General features: G+C 51.3%; 1 protein-coding gene across 1 annotated transcript in view; it reads left to right on the top strand.

The window, feature by feature from the left end:
- LOC136316138 (E3 ubiquitin-protein ligase RNF213-like) overlaps positions 1 to 17,844 on the top strand; it is a 51,760-nt gene that overhangs the window by 17,029 nt on the left and 16,887 nt on the right. The window contains 20 exon segments of the mRNA XM_066247935.1: positions 1 to 1,172; positions 1,175 to 1,342; positions 1,345 to 1,392; positions 1,395 to 1,847; positions 1,850 to 2,041; positions 2,044 to 2,269; positions 3,803 to 3,934; positions 5,145 to 5,240; positions 6,141 to 6,259; positions 7,025 to 7,144; positions 7,623 to 7,674; positions 7,676 to 7,766; positions 8,111 to 8,259; positions 8,386 to 8,524; positions 13,840 to 14,046; positions 14,376 to 14,535; positions 14,538 to 14,556; positions 15,168 to 15,288; positions 17,172 to 17,272; positions 17,386 to 17,568. Coding sequence (XP_066104032.1) covers positions 1 to 1,172; positions 1,175 to 1,342; positions 1,345 to 1,392; positions 1,395 to 1,847; positions 1,850 to 2,041; positions 2,044 to 2,269; positions 3,803 to 3,934; positions 5,145 to 5,240; positions 6,141 to 6,259; positions 7,025 to 7,144; positions 7,623 to 7,674; positions 7,676 to 7,766; positions 8,111 to 8,259; positions 8,386 to 8,524; positions 13,840 to 14,046; positions 14,376 to 14,535; positions 14,538 to 14,556; positions 15,168 to 15,288; positions 17,172 to 17,272; positions 17,386 to 17,568 — 3,948 coding nt within the window.

The raw sequence follows: 17,844 nt of genomic DNA, 5'->3' as shown, positions 1-17,844 counted from the left end.
AGACAGGCTGGGCTCCATCCTCTTGAGGCAGCTGGTATACCGAGTCCGTGCTCTGCCGCCAAGCCTGATCCCTCTGGTGTGGGATTTTGGGCACCTGAGTGACTCCACAGAAAAGCTATACATCCAGCAAACAATCCAGAGACTGGTGGATGCCACCCAGATGGGTCAGGATGAGACGCGTGTGATCACCGACGTGCTCTCCGCCTCCCAGCGCTTCATGAGGAAGAGAGAGGATGAGTGCAGCTTCGTCAGCCTCAGGGATGTGGAGCACTGCGTGAAGGTCTTCAGGCGGTTTTATGACCACAGCAAGATGCTCTTGTCAAAGCTGAATACCTCCCTCTGTGTGTCTGACACCAGCAGAAATGTCTTTGAGAGAGACCCTGTCCTCTGGTCGCTGGTGCTGGCCACCGGGGAGTGTTATCACGCCTCTTTACAGAAACAAGACTTGTATCGGAAAGCTGTTTGCCGGTTTCTACCACAACCATACAGTGATAGCAAGGCCGTGCTGGATGAGATGATGCGGACGCAGGACCTCTTTCTGGATGGTGTAGCTCTAAGGAAAACCATCGCCAAGAACTTGACTTTAAAGGAGAATGTCTTCATGATGGTGATCTGCATTGAGCTTAAGATCCCTCTCTTCCTGGTGGGAAAGCCCGGCAGCTCCAAGTCTCTCGCCAAGACCATTGTGGCGGATGCCATGCAAGGCCAGGCCGCCCACTGAGACCTCTTCCGGAGCCGGAAGCAGGTCCAGCTGGTGTCATTCCAGTGCAGCCCACACCCCACCCCACAAGGCATCATCGGCACCTTCAGGCAGCGTGCCCGTTTCCAACAGGGCAAGGACCTGCAGCAGTATGTCTCCCTGGTGGTGTTAGATGAGGTCGGACTGGCCGAAGACTCGCCCAAAATGCCCCTCAAGGCTTTGCATCCACTGCTGGAAGATGGTTGCATTGAAAATGATGACCCTGCTCCCCACAAAAAAATCGGTTTTATCGGTGTTTCCAACTGGGCTCTGGACCCAGCCAAGATGAACCGGGGTATTTTTGTGCCACGTGGCAGCCCCAATAAGAAAGAGCACATAGAGAGCGCCAGGGGGATCTGCTCTTCAGAGCCCCTTATTCAAGAAAGAATCCAAGGATACTTCCCGTCCTTTGCCAAAGCCTACGAAACAGTCTGCGAGACAAGGGATTCTTTGGGCTTCGTGACTACTACAGCCTCATCAAAATGGTCTTTGCCTCCACAAAGGCTTCTAACAAGAAGCCTTCCCCACAAGCTATCAGCCAGGCCATCCTTCGGAATTTCAGGGGCAAAGATGACATCCATGCCCTGGACATATTCACAGGCAGCTCAGAGAAAGTCAGACTATGCAGCTGATCAGGGACAACGTGTATGGTGACCTGAAGGTGTCGGGCAGGAGCCGGAAGACTCTGAGTCCCGCTACTTGCTCGTGCTGACCAGAAACTACGTGGCCCTGCAGACCCTGCAGCGGACCCTCTTCCGTGGGAACCAGCAGCCAGAGATCATTTTCGGGTCCAGTTTCCCCAGGGACCAAGAGTACACCCAGGTCTGCAGAAACATCAACCGGGTGAAGATCTGCATGGGGACTGGCAAGATGGCGGTGCTCCTCAACCTGAAGAACCTCTACGAGAGTCTCTACGATGCCCTCAACTAGTACTGTGTCTACCTTCGGGGCCAGACGTACGTGGACCTCGGCCTGGGAACCCATCCGGTCAAATGTCGGGTTCACCCAGACTTCCGCTTGATAGTCGTTGAAGAGAAAGACGTTGTCTACAAACACTTCCCCATGCCCCTCATTAACCGGCTGGAGAAGCACTATTTGGACATCAGCACCGTTTGGAGAAATGGCAGAAGAGCATCGTGGAGGAGCTCCAGGGCTGGGTGAAGAAGTTCATCTGGGTCAAAGAAGAGCTATTCCAAGCCAGACACAGCTACAGCCCTTCTGACGTCTTCATTGGCTACCACTCGGACACTAGTGCCTCTGTGGTGCTTCAGGTCATGGAGAGGCTTGGTCCCGGGACCTCAACCATGAGCGTTACCAGAAGGTGCTTGAGGACGCCAGGTTGGTGCTGCTGAACTGCGCCACGCCTGAGGCCATGGTCCGGCTCAGCTCTTCCTCCCTGGGCGTCTTTGCCGCACAGTCCCTGTTGCAAGAATACTACTGTGGGCAGCAGCATGACTCCTCTGCAGACTTCCTTCAGGCTCACCTCCGCACTCCGAATCCGGAGCACCATGTTGTCTTCACAGAGATGATATCTTCCTACGGTTTTACCCTCAGAGTCCTTGATCCTTAGTGTCAAAGACTCAAGATTCTTTTCCAGTCAGTGTCTAGATATCAAAAAGGGACATGTTGAGACATGTGCTTCCTTTTCATGTTAAGTGTGAGGAGACCCATAATTTATAAAAGTGCAGTTTGTGTGCCTGTTGCTGTGCAGAGCTCTGGGCTTACAGTAACAGCCAATTGTGTTTATGTCAACAGGTGAAGTATCATGTTCAATCACAGTACTCAGGGTACTGGGGACAAGAAAATGCATTGGCACAGTTCTTGTCCTTGGCCAGCATAGAGTATAATGTGGAAAGACAGACTCACAAACCTGAGTCGTTGATATCATTCCATGATGCTCTCCCCAGGCAAGGAGGGGCAGTGCAGGACAGGCTGTGAAGTCAGACGGGATCTTCTTTAAGAGCTGACCCCCTAAACAGCTTGTGAAATATGGCTGAGGAAAGTAATACAGGCAGAGGGCCTTGGATGAAGGTGTGAAGCAGCACAGCCTGTGCAGGAGACTAGGCATTGATCACTGATGGAGCTTAACGTTCCAGGCCGAGTGCCGAGAGGTAGGGTTGACATACCGTTGGAGAAACTGCATGGAGGGCCCATACAGCGGCCCCGAGGAGTTGGTGGTTCCTGCACAGAGAGGAGTCCTGGAGAAATATGTGTTGAGATACAGGAGGAAAGTCTGATAAGAAACTATCCTAGAAAAGATGCACCAGTAGGGAGACTGCTGCAGGCGTTCAGAGTGATGGCGGATGGGTGTGACCAGGAAATGGGAAGGAATGTGCTGGCTGGTTCTGAATAAGGGCCACAGGAGGAGGAGGAGTCCGGAGGTGACTCCCTGGCTTCTTCCTCAGATGGTCAGAGGTTTGGTTAACCAGAATAGAGAATCCTGGAACAAGCAGCAAGTCTGGGGGTCACTGGTAAACTCTCTCTGGTGCTCCTCTAACACCCAGGCAGACGTGTCTGTCATGCAGCTGTATGTAGAAATTGGAAGGTCTGTGGTAAGGCAGCCTGGAGACGGGAACCTGGCAGCTGTGGGATCAGCATGCCCATAAGGAGTGTTTTGCTTGCACTATGTGGTATGACCCAGTGGTAGAGAATTGGCAGCCACAGAAAGGAAGGGGCATCATTGGCTAACTCCATCTGAGAGGATGAAGCAAGATTGCCAGGGAAGAAGTGACATTTGTGATGAGCCCTTTAGGGAATTTCCAGAATTTCCAGTAGAGACTGAAGCAGGAAGAGGCATTGGTGTCTGGGAAGGGCACCTCACCTTAGGGACGGGGTGTCTTCTCTCCACTGCCCTTTGATTATTGGTTGTTTCCCTCAGCACTGCCTCATTTTTTTAAAACTCTGGGTTGGGATGATTTTCTGTCTATGTGCCAGCTGCCCCATGCTACGCCCATAGAAAATGTTTGCTAACCATTCTCATGTTCCTGGGATCTCAACTTAGGGGATGTGCTAATAATTTTGAATTCTAGTGAATAATTTGCATTCCCTGACTTTGCAGATTACTACTTTCTCCAGACTGCACACCAGTTGTGACTGTGAGAATTTAGAGTCAAAAGTTAATGGCAGGGCCCTGAAACCCATGATCCTGTCACTGCAACAGTTTGACACAGAGCACTCATTCCTCAGAGAAATCTGGTGAGGTCCCTTGCCTTTCCTCCCTCTGGGCTTCATCCTCAGTCCTGGCTGTGTCGTATGTTGTTTGTGTGGCTGTTGGGACTGCTGGTGCTTGTTACCAGCGTCAGTTAGTGAATGTGAGAACTTGTGACTGTGAAAAGGACAGCTGCGAAAGTCTCTTGTGTCCTTGTCATTGCTGTTATCTTCTGCGTGAACATTCTTCTCTGGCCCTTGGTCCTTGTATCTCTTGAGGAAGCATTTATTGGGGTTTGTTCTTTCTCCACTGTAGGGAAAGGATACTCACCTTGTAGAGCAGAATCCCATCTGTACAGTTTTTCTCTCTGCAGCCCTTATAGTTCCCATCACTCAGAGCCAGGAGGTCATTGGCACAACTTTTTTTTTTATTAAGTAGAAGCAGGGAGGCAAAGAGGCAGACTCCCTCATGTGCCCTGAATGGGATCCACCCTGCAAGCCCCTTACCAGGTGATGCTCTGCCCGTCTGGGACCATTGCTGTGTTGCTCGGCAACCGAGCTGTTTTTAACTCCTGAGGCAAGGCCATGGAACCATCCTCAGTGCCTGGGGCCAGCTTGCTTGAACCAATTGAGCCATGGCAGCAGGAAGGGAAGAGAGAGAGAAGTGGAAGGGGTGGGGGTGGAGAAGCAGATGGGCGCTTCTCCTGTGTGCCCTGGCCGGGAATCAAATATAGGACTTTCACACCTCAGGCCAGTGCTCTACTGCTGAGCCAACTGGCCAGAGCCATCATCCACTTTTTTTTTTCTTTTTTCTTTTTCTTTTTTTGTACTTTTTCAAAGTGAATTGCAAGGGGGAGGCAGACAAACAGACTCCCACATGTGTCCGACCAGGACACACCCGGCATGCTCACCAGGAGGTGATGCTTGGCCCCTCTGGGGCGTTGCCAAACTGCAGTCGGAGTCATTCTAGGGCCTGAGGCAGAGGCCATGGAGCCATCCTCAGCGCCCAGGCCAACTTTGTTCCAGTGGAGCCTTGGTTGCCGGAGGGGAAGAGAGAGAGAGAGAGAGAGAGATAGGAGAGGGGGAGGGGTGGAGAAGCAGATGTGTGCTTCTCCTGTGTGCCCTGGCTGAGAATTGAACCCGGGACTCCACACGCCGGGTCGACGCTCTACCACTGAGCCAACGGGCCAGGGCCACATCACCTACTTTTTTAAGATTGGTGAACTCACTTGCATAATTTCTCTTTTTTCCCCCCTAGAAACTGCTTGACTAACACAGCCTCATGTACAATCCTCATCATTCAAACAGATTTTGAAGATGGGGTTCACAGTGCTCAGCTCGTTGCATCGGCTAAGTATGTTTCTGTTATTTTTCTCAGAAATCACGAATAGGAAACCCAAAATTTATTAGGGACCTCCTAAAGAATTGCTTTCCTGAGAACAGTATGTTATCTTGGTATACATAGAAATAAAAATAAAACCAATTCTCTCTTTTCGTTTTCCCGGTTGTGGACTAGAGAAACTGAACAAGGAGAAGCAAAAAGAGAAGGAAAAAAAGGCTAATCACAATACAGAAATGGTGGAGTGATGCAAGATGTGTAAACAATAGAACATTAGTGGGAATTTTAAAAAGGGGGCATCCTTGACACCTGGGCTTGCAGACATGTTTCAGTACTTAAAACTAGTTTTAAATTATTCAATTTGAACTTGTGGCAAGGTCAAGGACAGTAGCAGGCTGTAAATGATTTTATTTGCATTTGTTGGATTTTTATAGTGTTTGTAGGGAAACATGGTACTTCCCAAGTTGTGTCCCCTATTACTCAAAGTCAGTGAATTCTGGACCTTTGAAAGCATTGGAAGCCATATGTCATGCCCTGGTCATCTGTTCTCAGAGCCCTGTTGCTTACAGTATAAAGTTTTGCTAGACTTGCCTTTGGTGGGATTAGGGCAGCACATCTAGATCCCAGTTCAGGGGTTCCAGTTGGTAAGAAATTCCTTTTCGAAGCAGGAGGACACAGGAATGGGAGTGGGCAGGGATAGGCTAGAACATGCCTTCATTCTCTCATAAGAGGGGTAATCACGAGGGTCTGATATATATATTAAAAACTGGAAAAAAAATAAGGTGAGACCATAAGCTTGGACAGGCCAGCTGTGAGGACAGACACCCATCAGCCATGCCACAGCTGTGGTTTTGTTTATTTGCTTTGTTTTTTGCTTTGATTTGTTTTGGGTTTACGTGTTTGTTTTAAAAACAGGTATTCCGTTATAAATGAAATCAACAAGGTACAAGGGAATAAGGACTGCATCTTTGTCTATTTCATCACAAAAGTGTCCTGGATGGGAAGTGGAACATCCTACGTGGGATTCCACGGAGGTGAGAGAAAGATACTACTGACTGTGGTTATGTGTCTAACACTTCAGGTGTGTCTAACTTGGTCCTGGGGTGTACAAGTCTGAAATTAGAAAATTAATGTCAATTTCAACAGTCTTTGGTCCAGATGCAATTAGATTTGTTACCACTGATTACCGGGAAAAAAAATCCCTTATCTTTGGACTTGCAGCTTCCTCGTGTAGCATTTCCTTTATTACCTTCTAGATGAACGCGCACGCGGCCTCTCTGGTTCCTCACCTTCATTATATGGGTAATGCTGAGAGGGCATTCCCGACTCACCTGTCATGGACACACTGATACATTGTGCCTGTTTTGGGGTGGGAGGACATGCTATTTTAAATCAGTCTTCCTCTCTCCTTCCCCCTCCCTCCCTGTCTCCTAAGGAATGGCTCACCAAATATTTGTCATGTAAGAACGTTGGCATTCTAGAAATAGACAAATAGCAGTTTACTTTAATAGTTCCCTAGGTGATGGAGGGCAGCCCGCCGGTGCCCCCCGGCCCTGTACCAACTGTGCCAGGGCAGATGGGATACCACCTATGTAGAAGACTGCAGCCCTTCTTTGGGGGTCCTGGACCAACTGGTTATTTCAGGCTCACACGGATTGCAGTGTTGGGCTATTAAGACACAGCATGTGTCAGACTGTCACTCAGCAGTGTGGGTCAGCACCAAGACGTGGTGCCTCCTGCTCTGACAGATGGGTAAACCGGAAAAGATGCCAGCAGGCTAGGGGCTTTGCTCTTTACAGGGCTGTGGCACTCCGTGCACATCGACGACCTCCCGAAGTCCATGGTCATGGTTTCTGACGTGACGAAGCTACAGAACGTGACCATCAGCCAGCTGTTTGAGCCAGACGGTGGGCCTGTGTGTATGTCTTGGGGAAAATCTCTGGGGATGCGGGAGGGAGGCCATGTGGTGAGGCAGTGTCGGGAGTGCTGCAGTGTGCTGTGAGAACAGGGCCCCCATGCTTCCATTGCCAGAGTCCTCGATCCTGCCTCTCAGCGGCAGCTGGGACGGCTCCCAGGCATCCCTACTGCTTTCCCAGGCCATGCAGGAGGCAATATTTCCACTGGGAAAAGTCTGTGGGTGCAGAGGGCTACAGAAATGACACCTGTGGCATATGTCACCTTCTCTTCCTGTATCATCGGCCCTTAGAGCCTTGCTTGGAAGTGAGGGGTCCCTTCTGAGGACACCTGAGGGGCAGACTGGAGGTTCTGCATGTCCTAGGCCTCTCCTTGGGGACCCTGCTGGAGCCAGGACCCATGGAACGGCTACCAGCCAGTACCCTGCATTCAGTTCAGGGCCGTCTTCTGGGCAGTAGGTTGATCATGTTGCTTTTCTTGTAGCCGAGACAGGACACAGGGCTGGAGACAGCCATGAGGAGGTGATGGAAACAGACTGGTGAACCGAGGGCCGAGACCCATGTGGACATGGAAACAGACAGCTCCGAGGTAGTGGAGAGCAAGACCTCTGAGCCCAGGAGAAGCCATGTGAGTTCAGCTCCCTTGTTTCTGGGGCCTCCCCAGAGCTGCTGGTCACCCTCCGGCGCTCCACACCTGCCCCCAGAGAAGCTGAGGACTAGACGGGCAGACCCGGGCCAACCTGGCACCATTTTCCTGCATGCTGCAGAAGAATTACCAGGAGGGGGCGCATGTGGGCTTTCCGTGCCATCTCCTGGATGGGTTCGCTCTGTCCCTTGAGCCCCAGCTGAGTCCTGAGGACCTGCAGTAGTTCTAAGGGAAGCCAGGCAGGTGGGTGGGCGTGCGGGGACCTGTTTCCAGCTGGGCCTCCCCCACGCTTGGGTGGCTGACAGGAGCCTGCCTGTGTCCGGCAGACAGCAGCCCTGGACACTGACAGCCTGCTGCGGAGCTCCATCCAGAGTGCAGTGGGCCTGTTCCGCGACCTGGGCACGCCCAGTCAGCGGAAGGTGTGGTGGGCAGGGGATCCTGCTCAGCCTCCTCAGCGAGGACTGGGAGCCCGGAGGTGAGTGCTGGGGACCCAGCAGGGCCCGGCCTCGGCTGGAGACCTGGCCAGGCTCCAGGTGGCCCGGGCTGCACCCCTGGACCTCAGCAGGGGCAATGTTGGTGTGTCCCCTCTGCTGTGTTGCAGTTGCTTTCTTGTGGGTCACCAAGATGCGCCTCCACGACCTCTTAACACAGCAGGAGCAAAGCTGCATGTCACACAGGAAGGAGTGGGTGGTGCAGGAAGCCTCCAACCCCGATGCCCTCCAGGAGGCGGGCACGTTCAGGTACCTGATGAAAGCCACCAGGAGGGGCCTGCAAAACAGTGGGGTGACTGACAGGCAGCCTGTGCAAGGTCAGAGCTCTCAAGTTTCTTTCTCTCAGCTATTCAAAGTGTGTTCCCCCCAAGAAAAGTCTAAGATGGTCTGGATGGGGGTTCTATGGGGGCTTGCAGACTCTTTTCTCTACTAGTGTGTGTGTTTAAATCTGTTCTTGGAGGATGTAGCTGTTCGCCAGCATGTAACAAACCATAGAAACAGATTCTGTTTGAGGTCGTTAAATTAAAAAGGTGATGTGCAGAGAGGGGAGAGGAATTACTTCTCCAGACCTCCTACTTGAAGTTATTCTATAACTAGAAGAACAAGCTCCTGGAGAATTCACTTATTGCCTGTGGTCCTTTCTCTCTAAAACCACCGTGATGACCAGTGTGGCCCAGGAAGGAGGGGCCGGTCCAAATCCCAGGTGGAAAATTCTGTCCATGCCTGAGCGGCAGGATTGCGTAGACTTTCTTTGGGACTCTGGCCTCAGCTCTCTCGTCTCTGAATGAAGGTTTTTCTCATCCTTTGGCCCCTCTGGGTCCAGTGGCCCAGGCTCTGCTGGACTCCGCTCTGGGTGTACGAGTAGGCGGGACTGGAACACAACCAGGTGGGGGCTCATCAATGGGGTTCTATTACTGTAGGGGTCTCTGCTTCTTCTCCACCCCTCCAATTATCCTTAATTTCTTTCCTAATTGTACTTCCTGAGTCAGGAATTTTATAAGATACGAACCTTAGAAGGATTTCTGTGCCCCTTGGCTGTGCCAGTGTACTTCATCAAATACTTTATTTTACATAAATACTTCTTAAAGTCTGTGTCGTCAGGGGCCCCCCTTTACATACCGCTTTTGTTGCTCATCTCTTCATTTGCCGGGTGTTCAGAGGTGTCAGGCCTCCCACCCATCACAGCTCTGCCACTTGCTGTAGCCCCAAGGACTGACCCATCTCACCTGTTGGTCGGGGACAGGGCCGAACTGCACACTAGTGTCAGGTGTCAGGAGGCAAGTAGAGCTCTGGGGCAGCCAGTCCATGACCGCAGCCTTGGGATCGAATGTTCACCATCCGTGTATTTTGGACCACAGTCCTTTGCCCTCTCGGGTTTAAAAAGTCCAAACCCTGGTACTCTTCACACTCAGGATTTTCCAATACCCGGAGCCCAGAGTCTGCATGCTTGTCCTGGAGTGACTTCCCTGTCTCTCCCTGTAGCCAGTGCTTCCCTTCCCCTTTTGTAGTCTCCGCACTTTTTCTATTTAGGCATTTTTCTCCCTCCAGTCAAGTGACCTCTTGGGTCATTGTCATGCTTTGTTTCTTCAGTAGATGGGTTTGAATTCTCTCCAGGTCCCTACATACATAGAGCTAAGAAACTGAAGTGGGTATTTTTTTCTTTTGAAAATAAAGCCTGCATTTTTCTCCCTAGTATTAATTAACTAGCAAGAGATGCCTCATTGTTTTTTGTTCGTTTTGTTTTGTTTTATTTTGTGTTAAGTGAGAGGAGGAGAGACAGAGACAGACTCCTGCTAGCAGCCAGACCAGGATCCATGTGGCAAGCCCACTAGGGGGCGATGCTTCGTTGCTCAGCAACTGAGCTCTTCTTACCACCTGAGGTTGAGGCCATGGAGCCATCCTCAGCCTCCAGGGCCAACTTGCTCCAATCGAGCCATGGCTGCAGGAGAGGAAGAGAAAGAGAAAGAAGTGAGAGGAGGAGGGATGGAGAAGCAGGTGTTCGCTTCTCCTATGTACCCTGACTGGGAATCTAACCTGGGACTTCCATACACTGGGCCAATGCTCTACCACTGAGCCAACTGGCCAAGGTCTCATGTTTTGTTTTGTTTGGGTTTTTAGGTGAGAGGAGGGGAATAGTGAGGTAGACTCCCACATGTGCCCCAACTGGAATCCACCCGACAAACCCATCTGGGACTGATGCTTTAGTACTCAGCTATTTTTAGCACTCGAGGCTGACGTGCTTGGACCAACTGAGCTATCCTCAGTGCCCAGGGCCATGCTCGAACCAGTTGAGCCACTGGCTGTGGGAGGGGAAGAAGGAGGGAAGGGGAAGATGAAGGGAGATGAAGCAGATGATTGCTTCTTCTGTGTGCCCTGACTGGAAATTGAACCTGGGACGTCCATACACTGAGCCACCAGCCAGGGCCGTCTCATATTTTACCACAAGAGTTTTTTAAGTGAATTGTAGTTTATTCTATATAAACTTAATTATAGTAACAGTATAATGCAATTAACAGAAACAATCACATTTATATATATCACTATTCAGGTCTAGTGTACAAAACCCCCAGTGTCAAAAGCTCACTCTGGGCTAGCCACATGCTGTCTCCCTCCCTGCAGGCACACCCTCTGGAGGCGCATTCTGGGTGCAGTGACCCCTCTCCTGGCGAGCATAGTGTCTGTCATTGACAGAGATGGCAACCTAGAGCTCTTGGCCACGCCTGATACTCCATCCTGGGCCAGAGACCTTTGGATGTTTATTTTCAGGGACATTAAGCTTCTGAACATTCCTGTTGTGGTGAGCGATACCAGGCGAGTAGAGGACTTCCTGCCTGTGGTGAGGAAGCACCCAGCACTGTGGCAGTCGGAGTCTGCTCTTCCACGTGTCCAATAGCACACAGGGCCCTGACTGGAGAGTCACTCTTAGCCTGGCACTTGTAGCCTCACGGCCTGTGCGAGGAGTTTAGTGGCATCTGAGGAATCTGGGCTTCAGGCGCCGGCCACGTTCCGTGCCCTCAGATCATGATATGACGAGCATCGCCGGCATCCACTCCATCTTTTCGGAGAGGCTACAGTGGGAGAACTGCGTCGTCTATGTGCTTCCTGGTTTCTCTCTGTGTGGTGGGGCTCTCAGAGCCTAGCCCTAGGTCCACTCCTGTGTGACTCCCCAAAGCTTCCTGTTTGGATTTTAGGGGGCTTCTTTACAAAGGAGAAGTGATTGTCTGCTTTCCCCTTCCCTTGCCCCCTTCTCTCCCTCTTCCCCTCCTGCAGCCATTGGCTTGATTGGTTTGAGGTTGGCCCTGGGTGCTGAGGATACCTCCATTGGAATGCATCAGCCTAAGGCACTAAAAATAGCTCAGTACTCAAGCATCAGCCCCAGATGAGGTTGCCAGGTTGATCCTGGTGAGGGTGCATGCAGGAGTCTGCCTCACTATCTCCTGTCCTTTCACCTTAAAAAAAATGAGTTAAGTGGAATTCAAAATCACTGGTGGAGACCCCGAGAAGACAGACTCAACACTTGAACATGAGACAAACTCGTTCTGACCTCATGTCCTGTCTGCACAGGGCACGGCAAGGCTCAGGCTCCCTGAGACTGTAGCCAGCCTACTTGACCCCTCCCAGGCTTGGTCTGTCTGCACAATAGATTACACAAGGCCATCCTTGAATTCCTTTAGAACAGAAACCTGAGCTGTGACACAGACCAGAGGACTGGCTTCATTACCTTAAACATTCCTCAGTCTTGAGAGCTAAGAACAGTGGGCTGGGGGAGGTGGCTCCTGACTTACATTTTGAGTGATACTTCACTGACTGTTTTCTGACCTCAGTGCTGCGGGACAGGACCCGGTCCGGGAGGGCCCTGGTTCAGTGCTGCGGGACAGGGCCCGGTCCGGGAGGGCCCTGGCTCAGTGCTGCGGGACAGGGCCCGGTCCGGGAGGGCCCTGGCTCAGTGCTGCGGGACAGGGCCCGGTCCGGGAGGGCCCTGGCTCAGTGCTGCGGGTCAGGGCCCGGTCCGGGAGGGCCCTGGCTCAGTGCTGCGGGACAGGGCCCGGTCCGGGAGGGCCCTGGCTCAGTGCTGCGGGACAGGGCCCGGTCCGGGAGGGCCCTGGCTCAGTGCTGCGGGACAGGGCCCGGTCCGGGAGGGCCCTGGCTCAGTGCTGCGGGACAGGGCCCGGTCCGGGAGGGCCCTGGCTCAGTGCTGCGGGACAGGGCCCGGTCCGGGAGGGCCCTGGCTCAGTGCTGCGGGACAGGACCCGGTCCGGGAGGGCCTGGTTCAGTGCTGCGGGACAGGACTTGGTCCAGGTGGGCCTGGTTCAGTGCTGCGGGACAGGACCTGGTCCTGGAGGGCCCTGGTTCCTGACAGGCTGCCGCACCCTCAGCTCACCGCCCAGGCCCCTAAAACAGAGAACTCTCTAGCAACATGATGAAGATCTCCAGTGTCCCTGGAACACCTTCTTTTCAAATGCTTAGCTTCTCTGAAAGGAAATTAGGCAAATGTTTAACAGACCATTACAGGATAATAATAATAATAAACGGAAATTTCAACAGAAAGATACTTCCTTCAAACTTTGTACGTAAAAAAGGAAAGAGACAGATTGGAGAACATAATTAAGGGTTAATAAAGTATGCTTAGGAGTCAATAAGAAAATTCGCCCGATTTTTTAAAAAGGAGTAGAAGTTATAAACCAACTGTTCACAGAATTATACAGGCATCCAGAAAGCATTTTTTAAAGTTATTTACAAAAATTCACTTTAGAAGAGAGAGAGAAGGGGGGGAGGAGCAGGAAGCATCAACTCCCACATGTGCCTTGACCGGGCAAGCCCCAGGTTTTGAACTGGCGACCTCAGCGTTCTAGTGCGCTACCACAGGTCAGGCCAGAAAACATTTGTAAAACTGCTCAAACTCACTAGTAATCAACAAAACATGAAGAGTTAAAAAACAAACAAACAAACAAAAAAACAAACCATGAAGAGTTGAAGAGACTCTCTTTACCTGTCCCCATGGCAATACTGTTTTTTAAAAATGGCCAGCAGTTTTTTCATTGCAAACAGCCATGTGACCAGCACAGAGCTTCCTGAACACCCCCTGGCAGGGCAAACAAGTGACCTTACAGAAACTGAACTGCGGATTCTGTCCAGAGAGCATTGTTGCACATGTGGTCAAACAGCTTAGCCCTAAGAATGTTGTTTCTAGCTTTGTTGCTAAAAATGGAAGATGAGAAACCATTTAAGTGTCCAAAAATAGGGGTTGGACCAATGAAGTGCGCCCCCTGCGGCCCCTCGATCGGGATTGCACAGGCAATAAAGACGGTGCTCTTCAAGTACACCTAAGAACAGAGAAACAGTTCATGATGGAAAGTGATACTGTGACCCTCACTTGGGGACAACAGGGAGGACAGGTAGGGGTGTTCAAATGCTAGGAGTGGATGACACCAAGAGTTAGACAAGGGACAGTGCCAGTATGCCTAAGTTTCCCTTTCCTGCCGTGTTTTGAATCGTCCCAGTTTTCCATGAGCAGCAACATGTCTGTGTGTGTGACTTAACACATACACACTCTCTTACCCCAGTTCCAGAGGACAGCTCTGTGGTCCTGCATCCACCAATTGACAGCAGGAAGCCGCGAGGAGGAGCTGTCTCTCCCATGGGTGCACCTGGCCTATCAGCATTTCAGGATCCGGCTCCACAACTTCTCCAGAATCTTGACTCTTCATCCCCCAATTCTAGACAGCCTAACCAGCGCCACACAGAGCCACAGGAGGGCTGGACATGAGATGGTATGACTATTCTTGGGGACAATTAGTTCTTCCAGCCAGGGATTGGCCTTCCTTAAGCAGGTGGGAGGGTGCTTCCGGGCCACTCTGGGAGGGAAAGCTGACAGCCATGCTCCAGATAGGAGACTCCTGCATGGGGCACCTACGTTGGCACAACACATGTCAAGACACAGCAAACAGGGCCTGCTGTCTTCCCAGACCATCAAGAGGAGGCTGCGGGCAGGTACCGTGCGAGCACACTGAGCTAACTGCCAGGGCCTCTGGGCTTGGGATTTAGAGCCGCTGAAGGGGCCAAGGAAGCGCTGCATCGCAGGTCTGCTCTCCACCCCCAGACCCTGGATGCGTTTGCAGCAATGGCCTGTACTGAGCTGCTGCCGGGGGGCCTGCTGAAGCCCAGTCCCGAGGCATGGCTACAGACGGTGAAGAACTTGTCCATCCCTCTGGGACTCCTCTGCTCCGACGGGTACGTGCCAGACCACAGAGGCCTGGCCGAGACACCATCAGGGAAGTCAGGTGAGTCACTGGAGCTGCACTCAGAGCCCCTTCCACTTGTGCTGAGTCCCAGGCAGCTTAGAGAGAAAGACGACGCAGATACCCCTGCACGGAAGGAGCTCCTTTCTCCTTCATTCCCTTAACATCAATGCACCACCACTGCCCTCAATGCCAGGCCTCCCATTGGCACTAAGGACACAGAGAAGAAGAAACCATGTGCAGGAAGTACACGGAATGAGGGGGTGACAGAGGGGTGAGCGGGCACTGGGACCCCACGGCAGGAATGCTGTGACAGTGGAACAGCCAGAAAGGACCCCACACAGGACAGTGTGGGGCGGGGCGCATTCAGGGCAGTCATTCGAGGTGGACAAGTCCTGTGCTGGCTGTGCGGGCTCAGTGGCACTCAGCAGGCACAGCTGAGACAAGAATGTGCCACCCCAGGTGACCTCCATGCGGAGTCTAATGAGAAGCCAAACTCGCTAGAGGCCAGGCAGTGCATGACAGGGCCCACACCGGTCTCTCTCTCTCTGCTGGCACCCCTATCCGTGGCTCATCTTCCTCCTCCAGAGCCCCCCTCCCGTGGCTTCTCTGGCTCTCTCATCAGCTGAGTGGGTGGCGCCCTCTCTTGACAGAAACCTCTGGAACCGCATCTCCTCCGTGGTGCTCTTTGTGGAGCACGTCCTGCTGGGGACCAGGAGCTGCATGCCCGAGCTGGACTAGCTGGTGACCTAGTATGTCCTCTTGCTCGACAAGGTGAGCACTTAGGCTTGTCTCAGCATGCAGCATCTGTCTGTCCCACACAAAGAGTAACTGCAGCATAGCCTGACCTTTGTCTGACAAGGTCAGCTAGAACTGCAAAGGGAAGTGATCCTGTCACAGAGGCTGCCGGGTTTTCTGTGTTTAATTCTTCAGTTGCTCATCCTATCCTGCGTGCCAAGTCAGAGCACGTCGTTTTAGAGAAGCCACTCATGCACAGGACGTGCAGTGAAACCTTTGGGACAGCTGAGGAGGAAGGGCTCCAGCCAGATCTTCAGTGCCCAGACCAGCCTGGCCACTACTTGCAAAATTTGGGAACATTCTAACTGTCCAACAATGGGATAAAAGGGAATTGTTATAGTCATCAGATGGTATCATATAGCGGTTAGTTACCATGAATGAGCTGGACCTTCATGTAGTGATGAAGAAAGTAGGTTGCAGAAGCTTAGATACAGTGTGATGCAAAGTTTAAACCCATTCAAAACAATAACAGTATCTTTATTCATGCATACAAATGTTCCTATCTTTTTTTTTTTTAACAGAGGCAGAGATAGAGAGGGACAGATAGGCACTGACAGACGGGAAGGGTGAGAGATGAGAAGCATCAGTTCTTTGTTGCAGCACCTTAGTTCACTGATTGCTTTCTCATATGTGCCTTGACCAGCAAACTACAGCAGAGCAAGTGACTGGCTCAAGCCAGTGATCTTGGGCTCAAGCCAACGACCTTGGGCTTCAAACCAATGACCTTCGGGCTTCAAGCCAGCGACCTCAGGGCTCAAGCCAGTGACCATGGGGTCATGTCTGTGATCCCACACTTAAGCCAGTGACCTTGCTTTCAAGCTGGTGAGCCTGTTCTCAAACCGGCGACCTTGGGGTTTTGAACCTGGGTACTCTATGTCCTAGTCTGATGCTCTATCCACTGCGCCACTGTCTGGCCAAGCAGAATGTTCCTATCTTTAAAATTACTCAGAACACACTTGACCGGGCAGTGGTGCAGTGGATAGAGCATCGGACTAGGATGCATAAGACCTAGGTTCGAGACCCCAAGGTCGCCAGCTTGAGCGTGGGCTCATCTGGTTTGAGCAAAAGCTCACCAGCTTGGACCCAAGGTCACTGGCTCGAGCAAGGGGTTACTCGGTCTGCTGAAGGCCCATGGTCAAGGCACATATGAGAAAGCAGTCAATGAACAACTAAGGTGTCACAACGAAAAACTGATGATTGATGCTTCTCATCTCTCTCTCTGTTTCTCTCTGTCCCTATCTATCCCTCTCTTTGACTCTCTCTGTCCCTGTAAAAAAAACAAAAAAACAAAGAAGACAAAACTACTTAGAACAATAACAGCGTCTTTATATATGGATAAAGACCCCACAGTCTCTTTGGGGAGAGGACAGATACATTTGGATTGCAGTTTAGCTGTAACATCTTGTTTCTTTAAAAAGTAATCTAAAGCAAATGTTCCAAAACGAATAAGATTTCTTAAAGTGTGGTGGTAGATTCACAAGTGGTCGCTGTATTATCATTTAAAGTTTGAAATCTCTTGTAGAAGGAGGAGGGACTAGACCTTAAAAATAGGAAGAGGGATCAATCGGAAGTTGAGAACACCAACCTTCTCCCAAAAGTGGCATGGTTACAAAGAGCATTCAAAGCTAAAGACACTGAAATAAGTACAAAAAAAAAAAAAAAAAAAAGACACTGCTAAGCACAAGCAAGGCCTCGCCCTGCAGACAGATGGAACAGTCCTGGCTACCCATCAGTGGGCCAGCCGGGTGGGTGCCATCTCTATTGCCCTGGGTTGGGGAAGATCTTGGTTCACCTGGCCTGGCCAACCTTGCCCTTCCTTATTGCTAATTCTCTTGCTGGTCACTGCCTTTCTCCTCCAGTACCTGCAAGAGAACTCTGACATCAAGACCCACAAGCGTTTTGTGGCAGTGATGACCGCTCTCTGTGAATGTAAGGAAGAGGCCAGCGGGATGTTTACCCGGTGAGACCTTTGGTTTGGGACCCACGAGGGAGAGGACGTTGAACCATTGGTGTTTCTAGTGTCTCCAAGCCAGCTTCTGTGCTTTAGCACTGACCACTGGCCTTGGATCCTAGGTATGGGGTCCAGCCGTGCCCTGTCTGCCTGGGAGACGCACACGACCCTGCCTGCCTGCCTTGTGAGCACGTGTTCTGCCTGGGCTGTGTCCGATCCTGGCTCATTTCTACACAGATGAGATGCCCCTTGTGTTTAACCGACTTGCCTGGCAACTTTTCTGTAAAGGTTTTCCACAAACATAGGTAGAATACCCTTTCTCTTAAGAAAGGTTCTTTCTTTTTCGCCATACGGTATTCAGAAAAAGAACTCTGTTAACTTTAGGAAACGTGGTCATAAGGGACTATTCCAACAGAGAAAATGGACTTTCATAATAACACCGAATGTCTCAAAATTATTGTCTCCCGCAGACATACATGTGTATAGATTTGGGAGACAGCAAGCCAGACAGTCATAAGTTATATAAAGTCGTCACCAAGAGAACAAAGGAATGTAGGTGGTTTTTCCTCTTGTTGTGGTAC

The sequence above is a fragment of the Saccopteryx bilineata genome, chromosome 12, assembly GCF_036850765.1.
Source record: "Saccopteryx bilineata isolate mSacBil1 chromosome 12, mSacBil1_pri_phased_curated, whole genome shotgun sequence".
Lineage (NCBI taxonomy): Eukaryota > Metazoa > Chordata > Mammalia > Chiroptera > Emballonuridae > Saccopteryx > Saccopteryx bilineata.
This window is presented reverse-complemented; position numbering and strand designations above follow the sequence as displayed.